At 45.0% G+C, this 16,095-nt stretch overlaps 1 protein-coding gene across 1 annotated transcript in view; it reads right to left on the bottom strand.

Moving 5' to 3' along the window:
* Nucleotides 1–16,024, bottom strand: part of LOC126988989 (nitrilase and fragile histidine triad fusion protein NitFhit-like) — a 16,849-nt gene extending 825 nt beyond the window's left edge. The window contains exons 1-14 of the mRNA XM_050847454.1: nucleotides 15,919–16,024; nucleotides 14,881–15,337; nucleotides 14,500–14,614; nucleotides 13,150–13,305; nucleotides 12,204–12,407; nucleotides 10,673–10,808; nucleotides 10,379–10,455; nucleotides 9,473–9,648; nucleotides 8,544–8,688; nucleotides 7,318–7,538; nucleotides 6,733–6,863; nucleotides 6,153–6,319; nucleotides 1,115–5,155; nucleotides 1–799 (exon numbers count right to left, since the gene is read on the bottom strand). The exon at nucleotides 1–799 is cut by the window's left edge and continues 825 nt beyond it. Coding sequence (XP_050703411.1) covers nucleotides 4,991–5,155; nucleotides 6,153–6,319; nucleotides 6,733–6,863; nucleotides 7,318–7,538; nucleotides 8,544–8,688; nucleotides 9,473–9,648; nucleotides 10,379–10,455; nucleotides 10,673–10,808; nucleotides 12,204–12,407; nucleotides 13,150–13,305; nucleotides 14,500–14,614; nucleotides 14,881–15,002 — 1,815 coding nt within the window. The 5' untranslated portion in view covers nucleotides 15,003–15,337; nucleotides 15,919–16,024 and the 3' untranslated portion in view covers nucleotides 1–799; nucleotides 1,115–4,990. The remainder of the gene's footprint in view (nucleotides 800–1,114; nucleotides 5,156–6,152; nucleotides 6,320–6,732; nucleotides 6,864–7,317; nucleotides 7,539–8,543; nucleotides 8,689–9,472; nucleotides 9,649–10,378; nucleotides 10,456–10,672; nucleotides 10,809–12,203; nucleotides 12,408–13,149; nucleotides 13,306–14,499; nucleotides 14,615–14,880; nucleotides 15,338–15,918) is intronic.
* Nucleotides 16,025–16,095: the final 71 nt, after the last annotated feature.

Genomic DNA, 16,095 nt, shown 5'->3' on the forward strand with positions numbered 1-16,095 from the left:
GACTGACTGACTGGCTGACTGGGATAACATAAAATTTGTATACATTCATAAAATTACAAATATGAGTTTTTTTCCTTAATTTTGATACATATAAACACACTTGACTGACTGACTGACTGACTGACTGACTGACTGGCTATTGGAATGACGCTTCGGAGGGTGGGAGCGAGCGGTGACGGATTAGCTGGATAATAGAATAGCTATCGGATTGGCAGGGATATTTATAACATCATCGGAACACAGCATAGAAGGGAAGGGTAACTTATTTCTCTGGGGTTCGGCAAGCTCACATAATTCAAGCTTAGTCTAACTTAATAAGGGTCATTAGCTTAACAACGGCACTGGTTTATCCGTCATTTAAGATTCGGTATCCTTGGTATGGGGTCTTAGCGTAACGGTGTGGGGGGTTGTGGATTTGTTTGGGGTTCGGCAAGCGTTTGGACATGATCATTGCGTGGGGTTATTGATATGTAAAGGAAAGCTGGGTATTGTTGTAAGCACAGTATGGGGGGTGGCTATCGTGCGGGAACTTAAAACTTGGTGCTGGATTGTATACGAAATGCAATTGTAAGATATTGAGACGTTATTTCACAGGAACGTAAAAGCGGTTAGATTTCGTTTACGTAATGCAAATTTTGTATTTCGCTGGTATGTTGCGGGAACTTAAAACTTGGTGCTGGATTGTATTTGAAATGCAATTGTTAGATATTGAGATGTTATTTCACACGAACGTAAAAATGGTTGTCGTTTACGTAATGCAAATTTCGTATTTCGCTGGTACGTTGTGGGAACTTAAAAACTGGTGCTGGATTGTATACGAAATGCAATTGTTAGATATTATACGGTGTTATTTCACAGGAACGTAAAAACGGTTAGATTTCGTTTATCGTAATGCAAGTTTCGTATTTCGCTGGTATGTTGCGGGAACTTAAAACTCGATGATGGATTGTATACGAAATGCAATTGTAAGATATTGAGACGTTATTTCACAGGAACGTAAAAACAGTTGTGTCGTTTACGTAATGCAAATTTCACACGAACATAAAAACGGTTAGATTTCGTTTATCATAATGCAAATTTCGTATTTCGCTGGCATGTTGTGGGAACTTAAAACTTGGTGCTGGATTGTATACGAAATGCAATTGCTTGATATTGAGACGTTATTTCACACGAACGTAAAAACGGTTAGATTTCGTTTACGTAATGCAAATTTCGTTTACGTAATGCAAATTTCGTTTACGTAATGCAAATTTCGTTTACGTAATGCAAATTTCGTATTTCGCTGGTACGTTGCGGGAATTTAAAACTCGCTTAAAAATGTTTGCAAAAATCAGATCTTGAATTTCACTGCAATTACTAAAAACAAAACAAAATTGTCTGTTACATTAATTTTACTTCAGTACGAGATCAGTATTTTTAAGTACCTAAAATTATGTGAAAACTTTGAACCTGCTTTTTTTCCTGTTAATATGGAATGCAACTCTCAATGTAGATTCACAGTACTAATGTTTTTTTCTTCTTTTTTAAGTTTTTATAGAAAACGGGAACTCGTCCGCCAAAATAGTTCCGCTGCGTTAACATTCACGACCTTCATCTTGCTTCCATTCTCGGCGGGGATGGAAATCGCGAGAGATTGTAAAAATACTGAGACTGTGAAGAGAAATTAAAAGGATGAAAATTAGGAGAGAATTGTAGATTAAAGGATGAAAATTAGAAGAGAATTGTAGATTAAAAGATGAAAATTAGGAGAGAATTGTAGATTAAAGGATGAAAATTAGGAGACTTGTAGATTAAAGGATGAAAATTAGGAGACTTGTAGATTAAGGGATGAAAATTAGGAGACTTGTAGATTAAGGGATGAAAATTAGGAGACTTGTAGATTAAAGAATGAAAATTAGGAGACTTGTAGATTAAGGGATGAAAATTAGGAGAGAATTGTAGATTAAGGGATGAAAATTAGGAGACTTGTAGATTAAGGGATGAAAATTAGGGGACTTGTAGATTAAAGGATGAAAATTAGGAGACTTGTAGATTAAGGGATGAAAATTAGGAGACTTGTAGATTAAGGGATGAAAATTAGGAGACTTGTAGATTAAGGGATGAAAATTAGGAGACTTGTAGATTAAAGGATGAAAATTAGGAGACTTGTAGATTAAGGGATGAAAATTAGGAGACTTGTAGATTAAGGGATGAAAATTAGGAGACTTGTAGATTAAGGGATGAAAATTAGGAGACTTGTAGATTAAGGGATGAAAATTAGGAGAGAATTGTAGATTTAAGGATGAAAATTAGGAGAATTGTAGATTTAAGGATGAAAATTAGGAGACTTGTAGATTAAGGGATGAAAATTAGAAGAGACTTGAAGATTAAAGGATGAAAATTAGTAGAGAATTGTAGATTAAGGGATGAAAATTAGGAGACTTGTAGATTAAGGGATGAAAATTAGGAGACTTGTAGATTAAGGGATGAAAATTAGGAGACTTGTAGATTAAAGGATGAAAATTAGAAGAGACTTGTAGATTAAGGGATGAAAATTAGGAGACTTGTAGATTAAGGGATGAAAATTAGGAGACTTGTAGATTAAGGGATGAAAATTAGGAGACTTGTAGATTAAGGGATGAAAATTAGGAGACTTGTAGATTAAGGGATGAAAATTAGGAGACTTGTAGATTAAGGGATGAAAATTAGGAGACTTGTAGATTAAGGGATGAAAATTAGGGGAGACTTGTAGATTAGAGGATGAAAATTAGGAGACTTGTAGATTAAGGGATGAAAATTAGGAGACTTGTAGATTTAAGGATGAAAATTAGGAGACTTGTAGATTAAGGGATGAAAATTAGGAGACTTGTAGATTAAGGGATGAAAATTAGGAGACTTGTAGATTAAGGGATGAAAATTAGGAGACTTGTAGATTAAGGGATGAAAATTAGAAGACTTGTAGATTAAGGGATGAAAATTAGGAGACTTGTAGATTAAGGGATGAAAATTAGGAGACTTGTAGATTAAGGGATGAAAATTAGGAGAATTGTAGATTAAGGGATGAAAATTAGGAGACTTGTAGATTAAGGGATGAAAATTAGGAGACTTGTAGATTAAGGGATGAAAATTAGGAGACTTGTAGATTAAGGGATGAAAATTAGGAGAGAATTGTAGATTAAGGGATGAAAATTAGGAGACTTGTAGATTAAGGGATGAAAATTAGGAGACTTGTAGATTAAGGGATGAAAATTAGGAGACTTGTAGATTAAGGGATGAAAATTAGGAGACTTGTAGATTAAGGGATGAAAATTAGGAGACTTGTAGATTAAGGGATGAAAATTAGAAGAGAATTGTAGATTAAGGGATGAAAATTAGAAGACTTGTAGATTAAGGGATGAAAATTAGGAGACTTGTAGATTAAGGGATGAAAATTAGGAGACTTGTAGATTAAGGGATGAAAATTAGGAGACTTGTAGATTAAGGGATGAAAATTAGGAGACTTGTAGATTAAGGGATGAAAATTAGGAGACTTGTAGATTAAGGGATGAAAATTATGAGACTTGTAGATTAAGGGATGAAAATTAGGAGACTTGTAGATTAAGGGATGAAAATTAGGAGACTTGTAGATTAAAGGATGAAAATTAGGAGACTTGTAGATTAAGGGATGAAAATTAGGAGACTTGTAGATTAAGGGATGAAAATTAGGGAAGACTTGTAGATTAAATGATGAAAATTAGGAGACTTGTAGATTAAGGGATGAAAATTAGGAGACTTGTAGATTAAGGGATGAAAATTAGGAGACTTGTAGATTAAAGGATGAAAATTAGGAGACTTGTAGATTAAGGGATGAAAATTAGGAGACTTGTAGATTAAGGGATGAAAATTAGGAGACTTGTAGATTAAGGGATGAAAATTAGGAGACTTGTAGATTAAAGGATGAAAATTAGGAGACTTGTAGATTAAGGGATGAAAATTAGGAGAGAATTGTAGATTAAGGGATGAAAATTAGGAGACTTGTAGATTAAGGGATGAAAATTAGGACACTTGTAGATTAAGGGATGAAAATTAGGAGACTTGTAGATTAAGGGATGAAAATTAGGAGAGAATTGTAGATTAAGGGATGAAAATTAGGAGACTTGTAGATTAAGGGATGAAAATTAGGAGACTTGTAGATTAAGGGATGAAAATTAGGAGACTTGTAGATTATAGGATGAAAATTAGGAGACTTGTAGATTAAGGGATGAAAATTAGGAGACTTGTAGATTAAGGGATGAAAATTAGGAGACTTGTAGATTAAGGGATGAAAATTAGAAGAGACTTGTAGATTAAGGGATGAAGGCTACAGGCGAAGACTTATATAAAAAAAGAAAATAAATAAATAAATAAATAAATAAATAAAAATGCCGGAAATATACAAAATAATTAAAAGAAAAAAAAAAACGCTGAATAAATGACGATAAAAAATTCGAAAGAGAAAAAAAAATCTCAATAAATAAAAACAAAACAGAAAAGGAAATTTAAACAAAGAAAACAAGAAAAACAACAACTATAATTAACAACAACAACAACAGCAACAACCCATATTACATAGATATACATATACATAGCACCACATAAGAGGAGGGGGGGGGGGGGTAGGAGGGGGGGGCTATTACTACCCTTATTATTATTATTATTATTATTATTATTATTATTACTATTATTATCAGGTTAACACACATACACACACACACACACACATATCACAGAGGATAGACGGTTCGACACTTGACTGACTGACTGACTGGATATAGGGTTGACTGGTTGACTGGCTGGGTGATTGGATAGCTATTGAGAGGGTTGACTGACTGACCGGTTGACTGGTTGGGTGATTGGATAGCTATTGAAAGGGTTGACTGACTGACTGACTGACTGACTGGCTGACTGGCTGACTGACTTGGCCCCAAAATTAACATGAAACAAAAACAATATTCAAATACACAACCTCACCCCTCTCTCTCTCTCTCTCTCTCTACATGAGCGAGACAAGACCCCTAAGCTGGCTGGCGACCGCGGCGAGCTCTGCCGTGAAGGTCCACTGCGGGGCTTGGCTGGCGTGACCTAGGACAGCCGAGTATATGTCGTCATTTGAGGGGAGGTCATCTTCCGTCCGGGGCAGTATTTGTATCTGTAGGTGCTGTGGGGGGGGAAGGGGGGGGGAGAGAAAGTTTTGTTTAGTGGGCGCAACATCTGTGGTCACATGCCGGAGAGAGACAGAAGAGGAAGGAATTGTAGGAGAAGGGAAAGTTTTGTTTAGTGGGCGCAACATCTGTGGTCATATGCCGGAGAGAGACAGAAGGGGAAGGAATTATAGGAGAAGGGAAAGTTTTGTTTAGTGGGCGCAACATCTGTGGTCATATGCCGGAGAGAGACGGAAGGGGAAGGAATTGTAGGAGAAGGGAAAGTTTTGTTTAGTGGGTGCAACATCTGTGGTCATATGCCGGAGAGAGACAGAAGGGGAAGGAGTTATAGGAGAAGGGAAAGTTTTGTTTAGTGGGCGCAACATCTGTGGTCATATGCCGGAGAGAGACAGAAGAGGAAGGAATTATAGGAGAAGGGAAAGTTTTGTTTAGTGGGCGCAACATCTGTGGTCATATGCCGGAGAGAGACAGAAGAGGAAGGAATTATAGGAGAAGGGAAAGTTTTGTTTAGTGGGCGCAACATCTGTGGTCATATGCCAGAGAAAGACGGAAGGGGAAGGAATTATAGGAGAAGGGAAAGTTTTGTTTAGTGGGCGCAACATCTGTGGTCATATGCCGGAGAGAGACAGAAGGGGAAGGAATTATAGGAGAAGGGAACAGACCCCAGGAGACGGGACACAACCCCTGATTAACACCTGGCACCCATTCACTGCTGGGTGGACAGGGGCGTAGGGTATCGGAAAAGCCGCCCAAATTTTTCCACTCCGCCCGGGAATCGAACCCGGGCTCTCTCGGTTGTGAGCCGAGTGTGCTAACCACTGCACCACGAAGCCCCCTGGGTGGGAGAGAGGGGGCGGGGTTAGTGAGAAGAAGGAGGAGGAGGAGGAGGAGGAGAGAGGGAGAGAGAGAGAGCGACAGATTCACACACACACATACACACACAATCATCAAATCCCTTCCCTTCCCTTCCTTCCCCCAGCCCCCCATGCGTACCTGGTGGGGGCAAGCGGACTCCAGCATCACCAGGGTGGATGCGGCTGCCCCCTGGTGGGTCTCGACGCACTTTTGAACCATTTGGGCGGCCAGGAAGAGGTCGACTGCCTGGCCTGCTCCCGCCCTGCGCAGGCCTTCCCACGGCACCAGCGAGGAGATGTAGATGTCTGGGTGTGTTAAGGAAGGGAGGAGGAGGAGGAGGAGGAAGAAAATGAGACAGAGAGTGGAGGAAGAGGAGGAGGAGGAAATAAAGAAAAGGATTGGAAGAAGGGAAGATTAGGAGGAGGAAGAAGGAAGAAGAGGAGGAAGGAGACTGAAGAAGAGGAGGAGGAGAGAGACAAAGAGAGAAGGAAGGAAGAGGAAAAAGATTGTCAGGTTGGAAGAAAGGAAGAATTGGAGGAGGAGGAGGAAGAAGAAGAAGACGAGGAAGAAGAAGAAGAAGAAGAAGAAGAAGATGAGATAACAGGTATGCACAGAGAAAAGGTCAATTTATACTACTACTACTACTACTACTACTACTACTACTACTACCACTACTACTACTACTACTACTACTACTACTACTACTACCAAAGGATACGGCCTGGTAGTATAGGGTTGGGAGCCACAAATGCACAAGAATGTTTTGTTTTTAAGACAACAGCAGCATCGGGAACAGCTATGGGCCCCAGGGGAAGCACTCGGGGCAGGTCCCAGTCCAGCACCACAGCTCTGGGGGCGGGGCGAGGCGGGGGATGGTCAACCGGGGCATGGCGGGGCGTTGCGGGTCACAGTAGGTCGAGGGATGGAGAGAGAGATGGTTAGAATTTTATGTTAATTTTATGTATCCTTCCTTTTCCTTCCCTTTCTTTCCCTTCCATTCCCTTCCCTTCCTTTCCCTTCCCTTCCCTTCCTTTCCCTGTCCTTCCCTTCCTTTCCCTTCCCATCCATTCCCTTCCCTTCCCTTCCTTTCCCTTACAATCCCTTCCCTGTCCTTCCCTTCCCTTCCATCCCATTCCCATCCATTCCTTTCTCTTCCCTTCCCATCCCTGTCCTACCCTTCCCTTCCCTTCCCTGTCCCATCCCATCCCTTCCTATCCCTTCCCTTTCCCTGTCCATCCCATCCCTTCCTATCCCTTCCCTTCCCTCCCTTCCCACACACACACACTCATCCTCCTCCTCTTACCTTGGGACCTGGGGGGTGGGGGGTGTCAGGGGGGGGAGGACCCTTGCCGCAGCCTGTCGGAGAGAAGTTGCCTCCTCCTCCATCTCTCCCTCCTCCCTCCAGGGCCGATCCCCCCCCCCCTCGTGGCCCTGGAGTGCCTTGCGGAGGGCGGCACTGTGTGGAACTATGTGGAGATGGACGTGCTGGTGGAAGAGGAGGAGGAGGAGGAGGTGGAGGTGGAGGAGGAGAGAGAAAAATAGATTAGATGAAATTTTGGAGAGAGAGAGAGAGAGAGAGAGAGAGAGAGAGAGTTATGGAAGAAAGAAAAATTAGATTATTATTATTATTATTATTATATTTTGCTCTCTCTCTCTCTCTCTCTTCCTTCCTTTCCTTCTTCCTTCCTCTTCCTTCCCTTCTCCTCCTCCTCCTCCTCCTCCTCCTCCTCCTCTTCCTTCTCCTCCCTTCCCTTCCTTTCCTTCCTATGCAATACCAAACCCTAATACCTCCTCCTCCTCCTCCTCCTCCTCCCTCCTTCCTCCTCCTTTCCTTCCTTCGATGCAAAACAACCCTCATACCTCCTCCTCCTCTTCCCTCCTCTCCCTTCCCTTCCCTTCCTTCCTTTCCTTCTTCGATGCAAAACTTAATCCCTTATACCTCCTCCTCCTCCTCCTCTTACCTCTCCCTTCCCTTCCCTTTCCTTCTTCGATGCAAAACTTAATCCCTTATACCTCCTCCTCCTCTTCCTCCTCCCTCCCTTCCCTTCCTATCCTTCCTATGCAATACCAACCCCTCATACCTCCTCCTCCTCCTCCTCCTCCTCTTCCCTCCTCTCCCTTCCCTTCCCTTCCTTCCCTTCCCTTCCTTTCCTTCTTCGATGCAAAACTTAATCCCTTATACCTCCTCCTCCTCCTCCTCCTCCTCCTCCTCTTCCTCCTCCTCTCTCTCTCTCTCTCTCTCTCTCTCTCTCTCTCTCCTCCCTTCCTTTCCTCATCCATCTCTCTCTCTCTCTCTCTCTCTCTCTCTCTCTCTCCTCTCTCTTCTCTCTCTCTCCTTCTCTTCCTCTGCATCTCTCTCTCTCTCTCTCTCTCTCTCTCTCTCTCTCTCTCCATTTTTTTTTTTCCCCTCCATATCCTTAATTTTTCTCCATCCTTACACCCGAACCCCCCTTACCCCCTCCCTTCCCCATACTCCCCCTCCTTCTCCCCCTCCTATCTCCCCCTTCCCTCCTCCTCCTACCCTATAGCAAGGATACGACCTGGGACCAGCGGCTTCTTGTTGACAAAGGCGTGCGACAAATGGGTCTTCAGGAACACACATGCCCCTGGGACCCGCACCCCCCCGAACTGGTAGCTGACGTAGGGGCTGGGGGGGGGGACCAGCTCGCACACCCTGGGGGAATATGAAGGGGTGGGGGGGGGGGAAGGGGGGGGGGGTGAGAGATTTGTCGTTGGGGTGAAGTTTTGCGGAGTGATTTGGGATGAGGGATGAGAGATTGGGGAGGAAGGGAGGAGGAGGAGGAAGAGGAAGAGGAGGAGGAGGAGAAGGGGTGAGAGATTTGCCATGGGGGTGAAGTTTTGCAGAAGGATTTGGGATGAGAGATGAGAGATTGGGGTGAAGGCAGGGAGGAGGAGGAGGAGGCGGAAGAGTGTGCAAGAGTGTGTGTACCTTTCTGTGTGCGTATATGTGTGTGTGTATGTATGCCTAACCTCTCCCATGACTCCCTATACATACATTCAACCCTCTCATGTGCGTATAAGTCTGTGTGCGCATGTGTGTGTGTGTGTGTATATTTTAACCTTCCCTACAAAGCTTCTAACCCCAAAACACAAAAAACAGTGTGCGTGTCTGTGTGTGTGTGCGTTTCAGTGGGTCTATGTGCGTCTGTGTGTGTGTGTGTGTGTGTGTGTGTGTGTGTGTATATTTTAACCTTCCCTGCAAAGCTTCTAACCCCAAAACAAAAAAACAAGTGTGCGTGTGTGTGTGCGTGTGTGTGCGTTTCGGTGGGTCTATGTGTGTGTGTGTGTGTGTGTGTGTGTGTGTGTGTGTGTGTGTGTGTATATTCTAACCTTCCCTGCAAAGCTTCTAACCCCAAAACACAAAAAACAGTGTGCGTGTCTGTGTGTGTGTGCGTTTCAGTGGGTCCATGTGCGTCTGTGTGCGTGTGTGTGCGTACCTCGGGCCTGGGAGATGGTGCGAGAGGAGGGTCGTGTGGTAGAGATCGTGTCGTCTATGGCTCTGAACCGGCATCTCCCTCCTTATAGTTTCAAGGTAATCCAAGTTGATGTCCGCGACGGCAAAATTGGTTCCCTCAGAGACTTGGCTCACAACGGCGCCCCAGGGGTCAACGATCTGGGGGGGGAGGGGGCAGGGGGTTAGTGGGGGGGAGGGGGGACGAAGAGGAGGAGGAGGAGGAGGAGGAATGGATATGAGATGGAAGGGAGGAGGAGGAGGAGGAGGAACAGGAAGAAGAGAAGAGGAGGAAGAGGGGGTAGGGGGTTAGTGGGGAGGAGGAGGGGGAAGAGGAGGAGGAGGAATGGATATGAAGTGTAAGGGAGGAGGAGGAGGAGGAGGAGGAACAGGAAGAAGAGAAGAGGAGGAAGAGGGGGCAAGGGGTTAGTGGGGGGGAGGGGGAGGAGGAGGAGGAAGGATATGAAAGGGGAGGAGGAGGAGGAGGAACAGGAAGAAGAGAAGAGGAGGAGGAGGAGGAGGAGGAGGAACAGGAAGAAGAGAAGAAGAGGAGGAGGAGAGAGGAGGATCACTGTAGGTAGGAGGAAGAAGAAGAGGAAGAGGAGGAAGAAGAGGAGGAGGAAGAGGAAGAACAGCAGAAACAACAGGAGATATATGGCAGAAATTGAGAGGCGAGAGATCTGCCATTAGGGATAAACTCTTGCAGAAGGATTTGGGACAGAGGTGAGAGAGGGAGGAGGAAGGAAGGAGAAGGAGGAGAAGGAAGAGGAAGGAGGAGGAGGAAGAGGAAGAAGATTAGAGAGAAGATTACTACTACTACTACTACTACTACTACTACTACTACCATATCTACTACCATATCTACTACCATATCTACTACCATATCTACTACCATTGCATGTCCGTATGATGACCTCTTCTTGTTATGTTGACCTGTCTGGGCAGCAGCGACCACATAGCATTGGGTTTCTGTGGAGAGAGAGAGAGAGAGAGAGAGAGAGAGAGAGAGAGAGAGAGAGAGAGAATGGGTTTTAGTATTGTTTATATATGTGAATGTGTGTGTTTCTTTCATTCTCTCTCTCTCTCTCTCTCCCTCTTTCTCACACACACACAACCATTCCTCTTCTTTCTCTCCATTCCTTCCTCCTCCTCCTCCTCCTCCTCCTCCTCCTCCTCCTCTACTCACCAATGGCGCGGACCCTAAGCAAAGGCTCCCAGTGCGCGAGTCCAGTGGTCACGGTGAAGGCCGAGGGGAAGGTCAAGATATGCGCCCCTAGTGACCTTTGGACCAGGCTCAGCTCCGGAAATCGCATATCGTAGCACTGGGGTGGAGTTAAGGGGTGAGAGATTGGCGGTTCGGGTGGACTCTTGCGGAAGATTTTGGGATAAGGTGAAGGAGTGGTGAGGGATTGGTCCTGGTGGTGAGGTTTTGCATAAGGGAGTTGGACAGTACAGGGATGAGAGAGTGAAGATGCTGGTTAACTCTTGCATAAGGGATTTGGACAGCACAGGGATGAAAGAGTGAAGCTGCTGGTTAACTCTTGCATAAGGGATTTGGACAGCACAGGGATGAAAGAGTGAAGATGCTGGTTAACTCTTGCATAAGGGATTTGGACAGCACAGGGATGAAAGAGTGAAGATGCTGGTTAACTCTTGCATCAGGGATTTGGACAGCACAGGGATGAAAGAGTGAAGATGCTGGTTAACTCTTGCATAAGGGATTTGGACAGCACAGGGATGAAAGAGTGAAGATGCTGGTTAACTCTTGCATACAGGATTTGGACAGCACAGGGATGAAAGAGTGAAGATGCTGGTTAACTCTTGCATAAGGGATTTGGACAGCACAGGGATGAAAGAGTGAAGATGCTGGTTAACTCTTGCATAAGGGATTTGGACAGCACAGGGATGAAAGAGTGAAGATGCTGGTTAACTCTTGCATAAGGGATTTGGACAGCACAGGGATGAAAGAGTGAAGATGCTGGTTAACTCTTGCATAAGGGATTTGGACAGCACAGGGATGAAAGAGTGAAGATGCTGGTTAACTCTTGCATAAGGGATTTGGACAGCACAGGGATGAAAGAGTGAAGATGCTGGTTAACTCTTGCATAAGGGATTTGGACAGCACAGGGATGAAAGAGTGAAGATGCTGGTTAACTCTTGCATAAGGGATTTGGACACCACAGGGATGAAAGAGTGAAGATGCTGGTTAACTCTTGCATAAGGGATTTGGACAGCACAGGGATGAAAGAGTGAAGATGCTGGTTAACTCTTGCATAAGGGATTTGGACAGCACAGGGATGAAAGAGTGAAGATGCTGGTTAACTCTTGCATAAGGGATTTGGACAGCACAGGGATGAAAGAGTGAAGATGCTGGTTAACTCTTGCATAAGGGATTTGGACAGCACAGGGATGAAAGAGTGGAGATGCTGGTCAACTCTTGCATAAGGGATTTGGACAGCACAGGGATGAAAGAGTGAAGATGCTGGTTAACTCTTGCATAAGGGATTTGGACACCATAGGGATGAAAGAGTGAAGATGCTGGTTAACTCTTGCATAAGGGATTTGGATAAGGGATGAAAGAGTGGATATGTTAGTTTTTCTCCTTCCCTTCCCTTCCTTTCCCTTCCCTACCCTTCCCAACCCTTCCCTACCCTTCCCAACCCTACCCAACCCTACCCATCCCTTCCCTCCCCTCCCTATCTCCCCAAAAAGGATACGATCGCCATGGCAACCTCCCCAACAGGCGTGGCGATGGGGGGGTGTATGGCAGGCCCCGGGGTGACATAAGTTTTCTCCTCGAGGTGCAAATTTCTCTCAGGAATATGGACGCTGAACAGGTGGGTCTTCACATACGTCGCGGCAATCTCTCCTCTCTCGTCAATGATCACATGGGTGTTGCTAATCTTGTCCTGGCCGTCCTCCTGTATGGGGTGCAGCGGGTGTAAGGGTGTAGTTTGAGGGTGTAGGAGGGTGTGGGAGAGGTGTAAATTGAGATATATTGATAGAAGGTAGGAATGGAAGGGATGAGAGAGTGAAGATGCTGGTTGACTCTTGCATAAAGGATTGGGACAGTGTAAGGATGAGAGAGTGAAGATGCTGGTTGACTCTTGTATAGGGGATGAAAGAGTGGAGATGCTGGTTAACTCTTGCATTGGGGATGAAGGAGTGAAGATGCTGGTTAACTCTTGCATTGGGGATGAAGGAGTGAAGATGCTGGTTAACTCTTGCATAAGGGATTGGGACAGTATAAGGATGAGAGAGTGAAGATTCTGGTTAACTCTTGCATAAGGGATTTGGACAGCACAGGGATGAGTGAAGATGCTGGTTAACTCTTGCATAAGGGATTGGGACAGTATAAGGATGAAAGAGTGAAGATGCTGGTTAACTCTTGCATAAGGGATTTGGACAGCACAGGGATGAAAGAGTGAAGATGCTGGTTGACTCTTGCATAAGGGATTGGGACAGTATAGGGATGAAAGAGTGAAGATGCTGGTTAACTCTTGCATCAGGGATTGGGACAGTATAGGGATGAAAGAGTGAAGATGCTGGTTAACTCCTCCTCCTCCTCTTCCTTCTCCTCTCCCTTCTTCCCCTCTTCTCTCCCTACCTCTCCTCTTCCTATCACCCTTCTCCTCCTCCTCCTCCTCCTCCTCCTCCTCTCACCTTGACATGCAGGCCTCCGAGAGACAGCCAGACCTTAAGGGAGGCGGCCATCTTGCGGTACTTAGCCAGGAGGGGGCCGTAGAGGCTTTCCGCTAGTTGCACGGTCTCCTCCTTGCTCTCCGCTATGAAGTCACACGCCTCGGGTAGAAACACCATCTGCGGAGGAGGCAAGTTGTAAAGTTTTGTTTGGTTGGCGCAACATCTGTGGTCATATGCCGGAGACAGAAGGGGAAGGAGTTATAGGAGAAGGGAAAGTTTTGTTTAGTGGGCGCAACATCTGTGGTCATATGCCGGAGAGAGACAGAAGGGGAAGGAATTATAGGAGAAGGGAAAGTTTTGTTTAGTGGGCGCAACATCTGTGGTCATATGCCGGAGAGAGACAGAAGGGGAAGGAATTATAGGAGAACGGAAAGTTTTGTTTAGTGGGCGCAACATCTGTGGTCATCTGCCGGAGAGAGACAGGAGGGAACGAATTATAGGAGAAGGAAAGTTTTGTTTAGTGGGCGCAACATCTGTGGTCATATGCGGAGAGAGACAGAAGGGAAGGAATTATAGGAGAAGGAAAGTTTTGTTTAGTGGCGCAACATCTGTGGTCATATGCGGAGAGAGACAGAAGGGAAGGTATTATAGGAGAAGGAAAGTTTTGTTTAGTGGGCGCAACATCTGTGGTCATATGCCGGAGAGAGACAGAAGGGGAAGGAATTATAGGAGAAGGAACAGACCCAGGAGACAGGGACAACCCCTGATTAATACCTGGCACCCATTCACTGCTGGGTGGACAGGGGCGTAGGGTATCGGAAAAGCCGCCCAATTTTTTCCACTCCACCCGGGAATCGAACCCGGGCTCTCTCGGTTGTGAGCCGTGCGGAGGAGGAGAGGAGAGAGAGAGAGAGAGAGAGAGAGAGAGAGAGAGAGAGAGAGAGAGAGAGAGAGAGAGAATACAGATTAGATTCAATATTTCTCATTCCTTAATATACTAAAAAAAATAAAAAAAAAATAATTGAAAATATAAATAAATACAAATGATATACCTTGATCAGCCCCTTCCCTCCTCCTCCTCCTCCTCCTCCTCCTCCTTCTCAGTACTTTCACAGACATTCCACTCTTAAATCTATCCTCCTCCTCCTCCTCCTCCTCTTCCTCCTCCTCCTCCTCCTCCTCCTTCTCTTCCCTTCTCAAATCTTTCACAGACATTCCACTCTTAAATCTATCCTCCTCCTCCTCCTCCTCTTCCTCTCCTCCTCCTCCTCCTCCTTCTCTTCCCTTCTCAAATCTTTCACAGACATTCCACTCTTAAATCTATCCTCCTCCTCCTCCTCCTCCTCAGCTTCCACCTCCTCCACCCCATACCTGCGCTCCACACTGGGTCGCCCGTTCCACCAAGTCCGCGCAGATGTTAAAATTCCGCTCCTTGTCCGTGGTGGCCGTCATCTGCGTCACCGCCACACGCCGAACGCACTGCACGCTGCCGACCCCATAGCAGACAGGAGCCATGGGGTGCGGTGGTGGTGGTGGTGGAGAGGGAGAGATGGTTAAAATGTGGAGCGAGGGAGAAAAAACAGACATATCCGCTCTTTTGCGTTATCCGAAATTCTTCCGCAAGAGTTCACCGTGGCCGCCAAATCTCTCACCAATGTTATTATTATTATTTTTTGTGTTATTAGAAGTATTTGAGAGGAAAACACACACACACACACACACACACACACACACACACACACACACACACACCTTGACTGGGCCATTGTGCGCGTTCCGAACACACAAGTAGTAGTAGTAGTAGTAGTAGTAGTAGTGGGTCGTAGTAGTTGTTTTGTAACCTTAAGTAGCCTGCAGAATCTTATAAGGGTCATTTAGGTAGGAAGGGACGAGCTATTTCTTCTTCTTCTTCTTCTTCCTCTTCTTCCTCTTTCTATCTCTTCTTCTATTTCTCTTGTATTATTTTGTTTATATTTGTCTTTTTTCTTCTTATTTTTCTTCTTCTTCTTCTTCTTCTTCTCTTCTCTTCCTCAAATTATTATTATTATTATTCTCTCTCTCTCTCTCTCTCTCTCTCTCTCTCTCTCTCTCTCTCTCTCTCTCTCTCTCTTCCTTTCCTCTCCTCTCTCTTCTCTTCCTCTGAACAGCTTATCTTTCCTCCTCCTCCTCTTCTTCCTCTTCCTCTTCCTCTTCTTCCTCTAGAGCATATCTGTAAAAGAGGAGAACTACTTTAATTATAACTGTAGTAGTAGTAGTAGTAGTAGTAGTAGTAGTAGTAGTAGTAGTAGTAGTAGTATTTTCCTTCCTTCCTTCACTACTCCTCCTCTTCCTTCTCCTTCTCTTCCTTTCCTTCTCCTTCCTTCTTTCCTTCTCCTTCCTTCCTTCCTCCTCCTCTTCCTTCTCCTTCTCTCCCTTTCCTTCCTTTCCTCTTCCTTCCTTCCTTCCTCCTCCTCTTCCTTCTCCTTCTCTCTCTTTCCTTCTCCTTCCTTCCTTTCTTCCTCTCTTCCTTCCTTCCTTCCTCTCTTCCTTCCTTCCTCTTCCCTGTCTTCCTCCTCCTTCCTTCTTTCCTTCCTCCTCCTCTTCCTTCCTTCCTTCCCTCTTCCTCCTTCCTTCTCTTCTTCCCTCCCCTTCCTTCCTCCCTCCCTTCCTTCCCTTCCCTCCTTCCTTCCTTCACGTAAGAATGACAAGGCAATAAGCACCCCTATAATTACCCTTATTTCTACCCTTCCCCCGCCCTCCCTGGCCCCCTAAGCCCCAGTAATTAAAGATAAAGCCTTGTTCCATAATTACCTGGAGCCCCGGGGTGATTAGTGGAGGAATAATGGCGGAAAATGTGAAAAATATGACTTTTTGATCTTCTTTGTGGTCAGTCCCCCTCGGGTGCTATGCTTATTTCGGCCCATAGGTGATCAAAATATGTGTTAATTAAATGGTAACTGATGAATTTAATGCTGTTTAGGGTTGTAT

The sequence above is a fragment of the Eriocheir sinensis genome, unplaced genomic scaffold (assembly GCF_024679095.1).
Source record: "Eriocheir sinensis breed Jianghai 21 unplaced genomic scaffold, ASM2467909v1 Scaffold103, whole genome shotgun sequence".
Taxonomy (NCBI): domain Eukaryota; kingdom Metazoa; phylum Arthropoda; class Malacostraca; order Decapoda; family Varunidae; genus Eriocheir; species Eriocheir sinensis.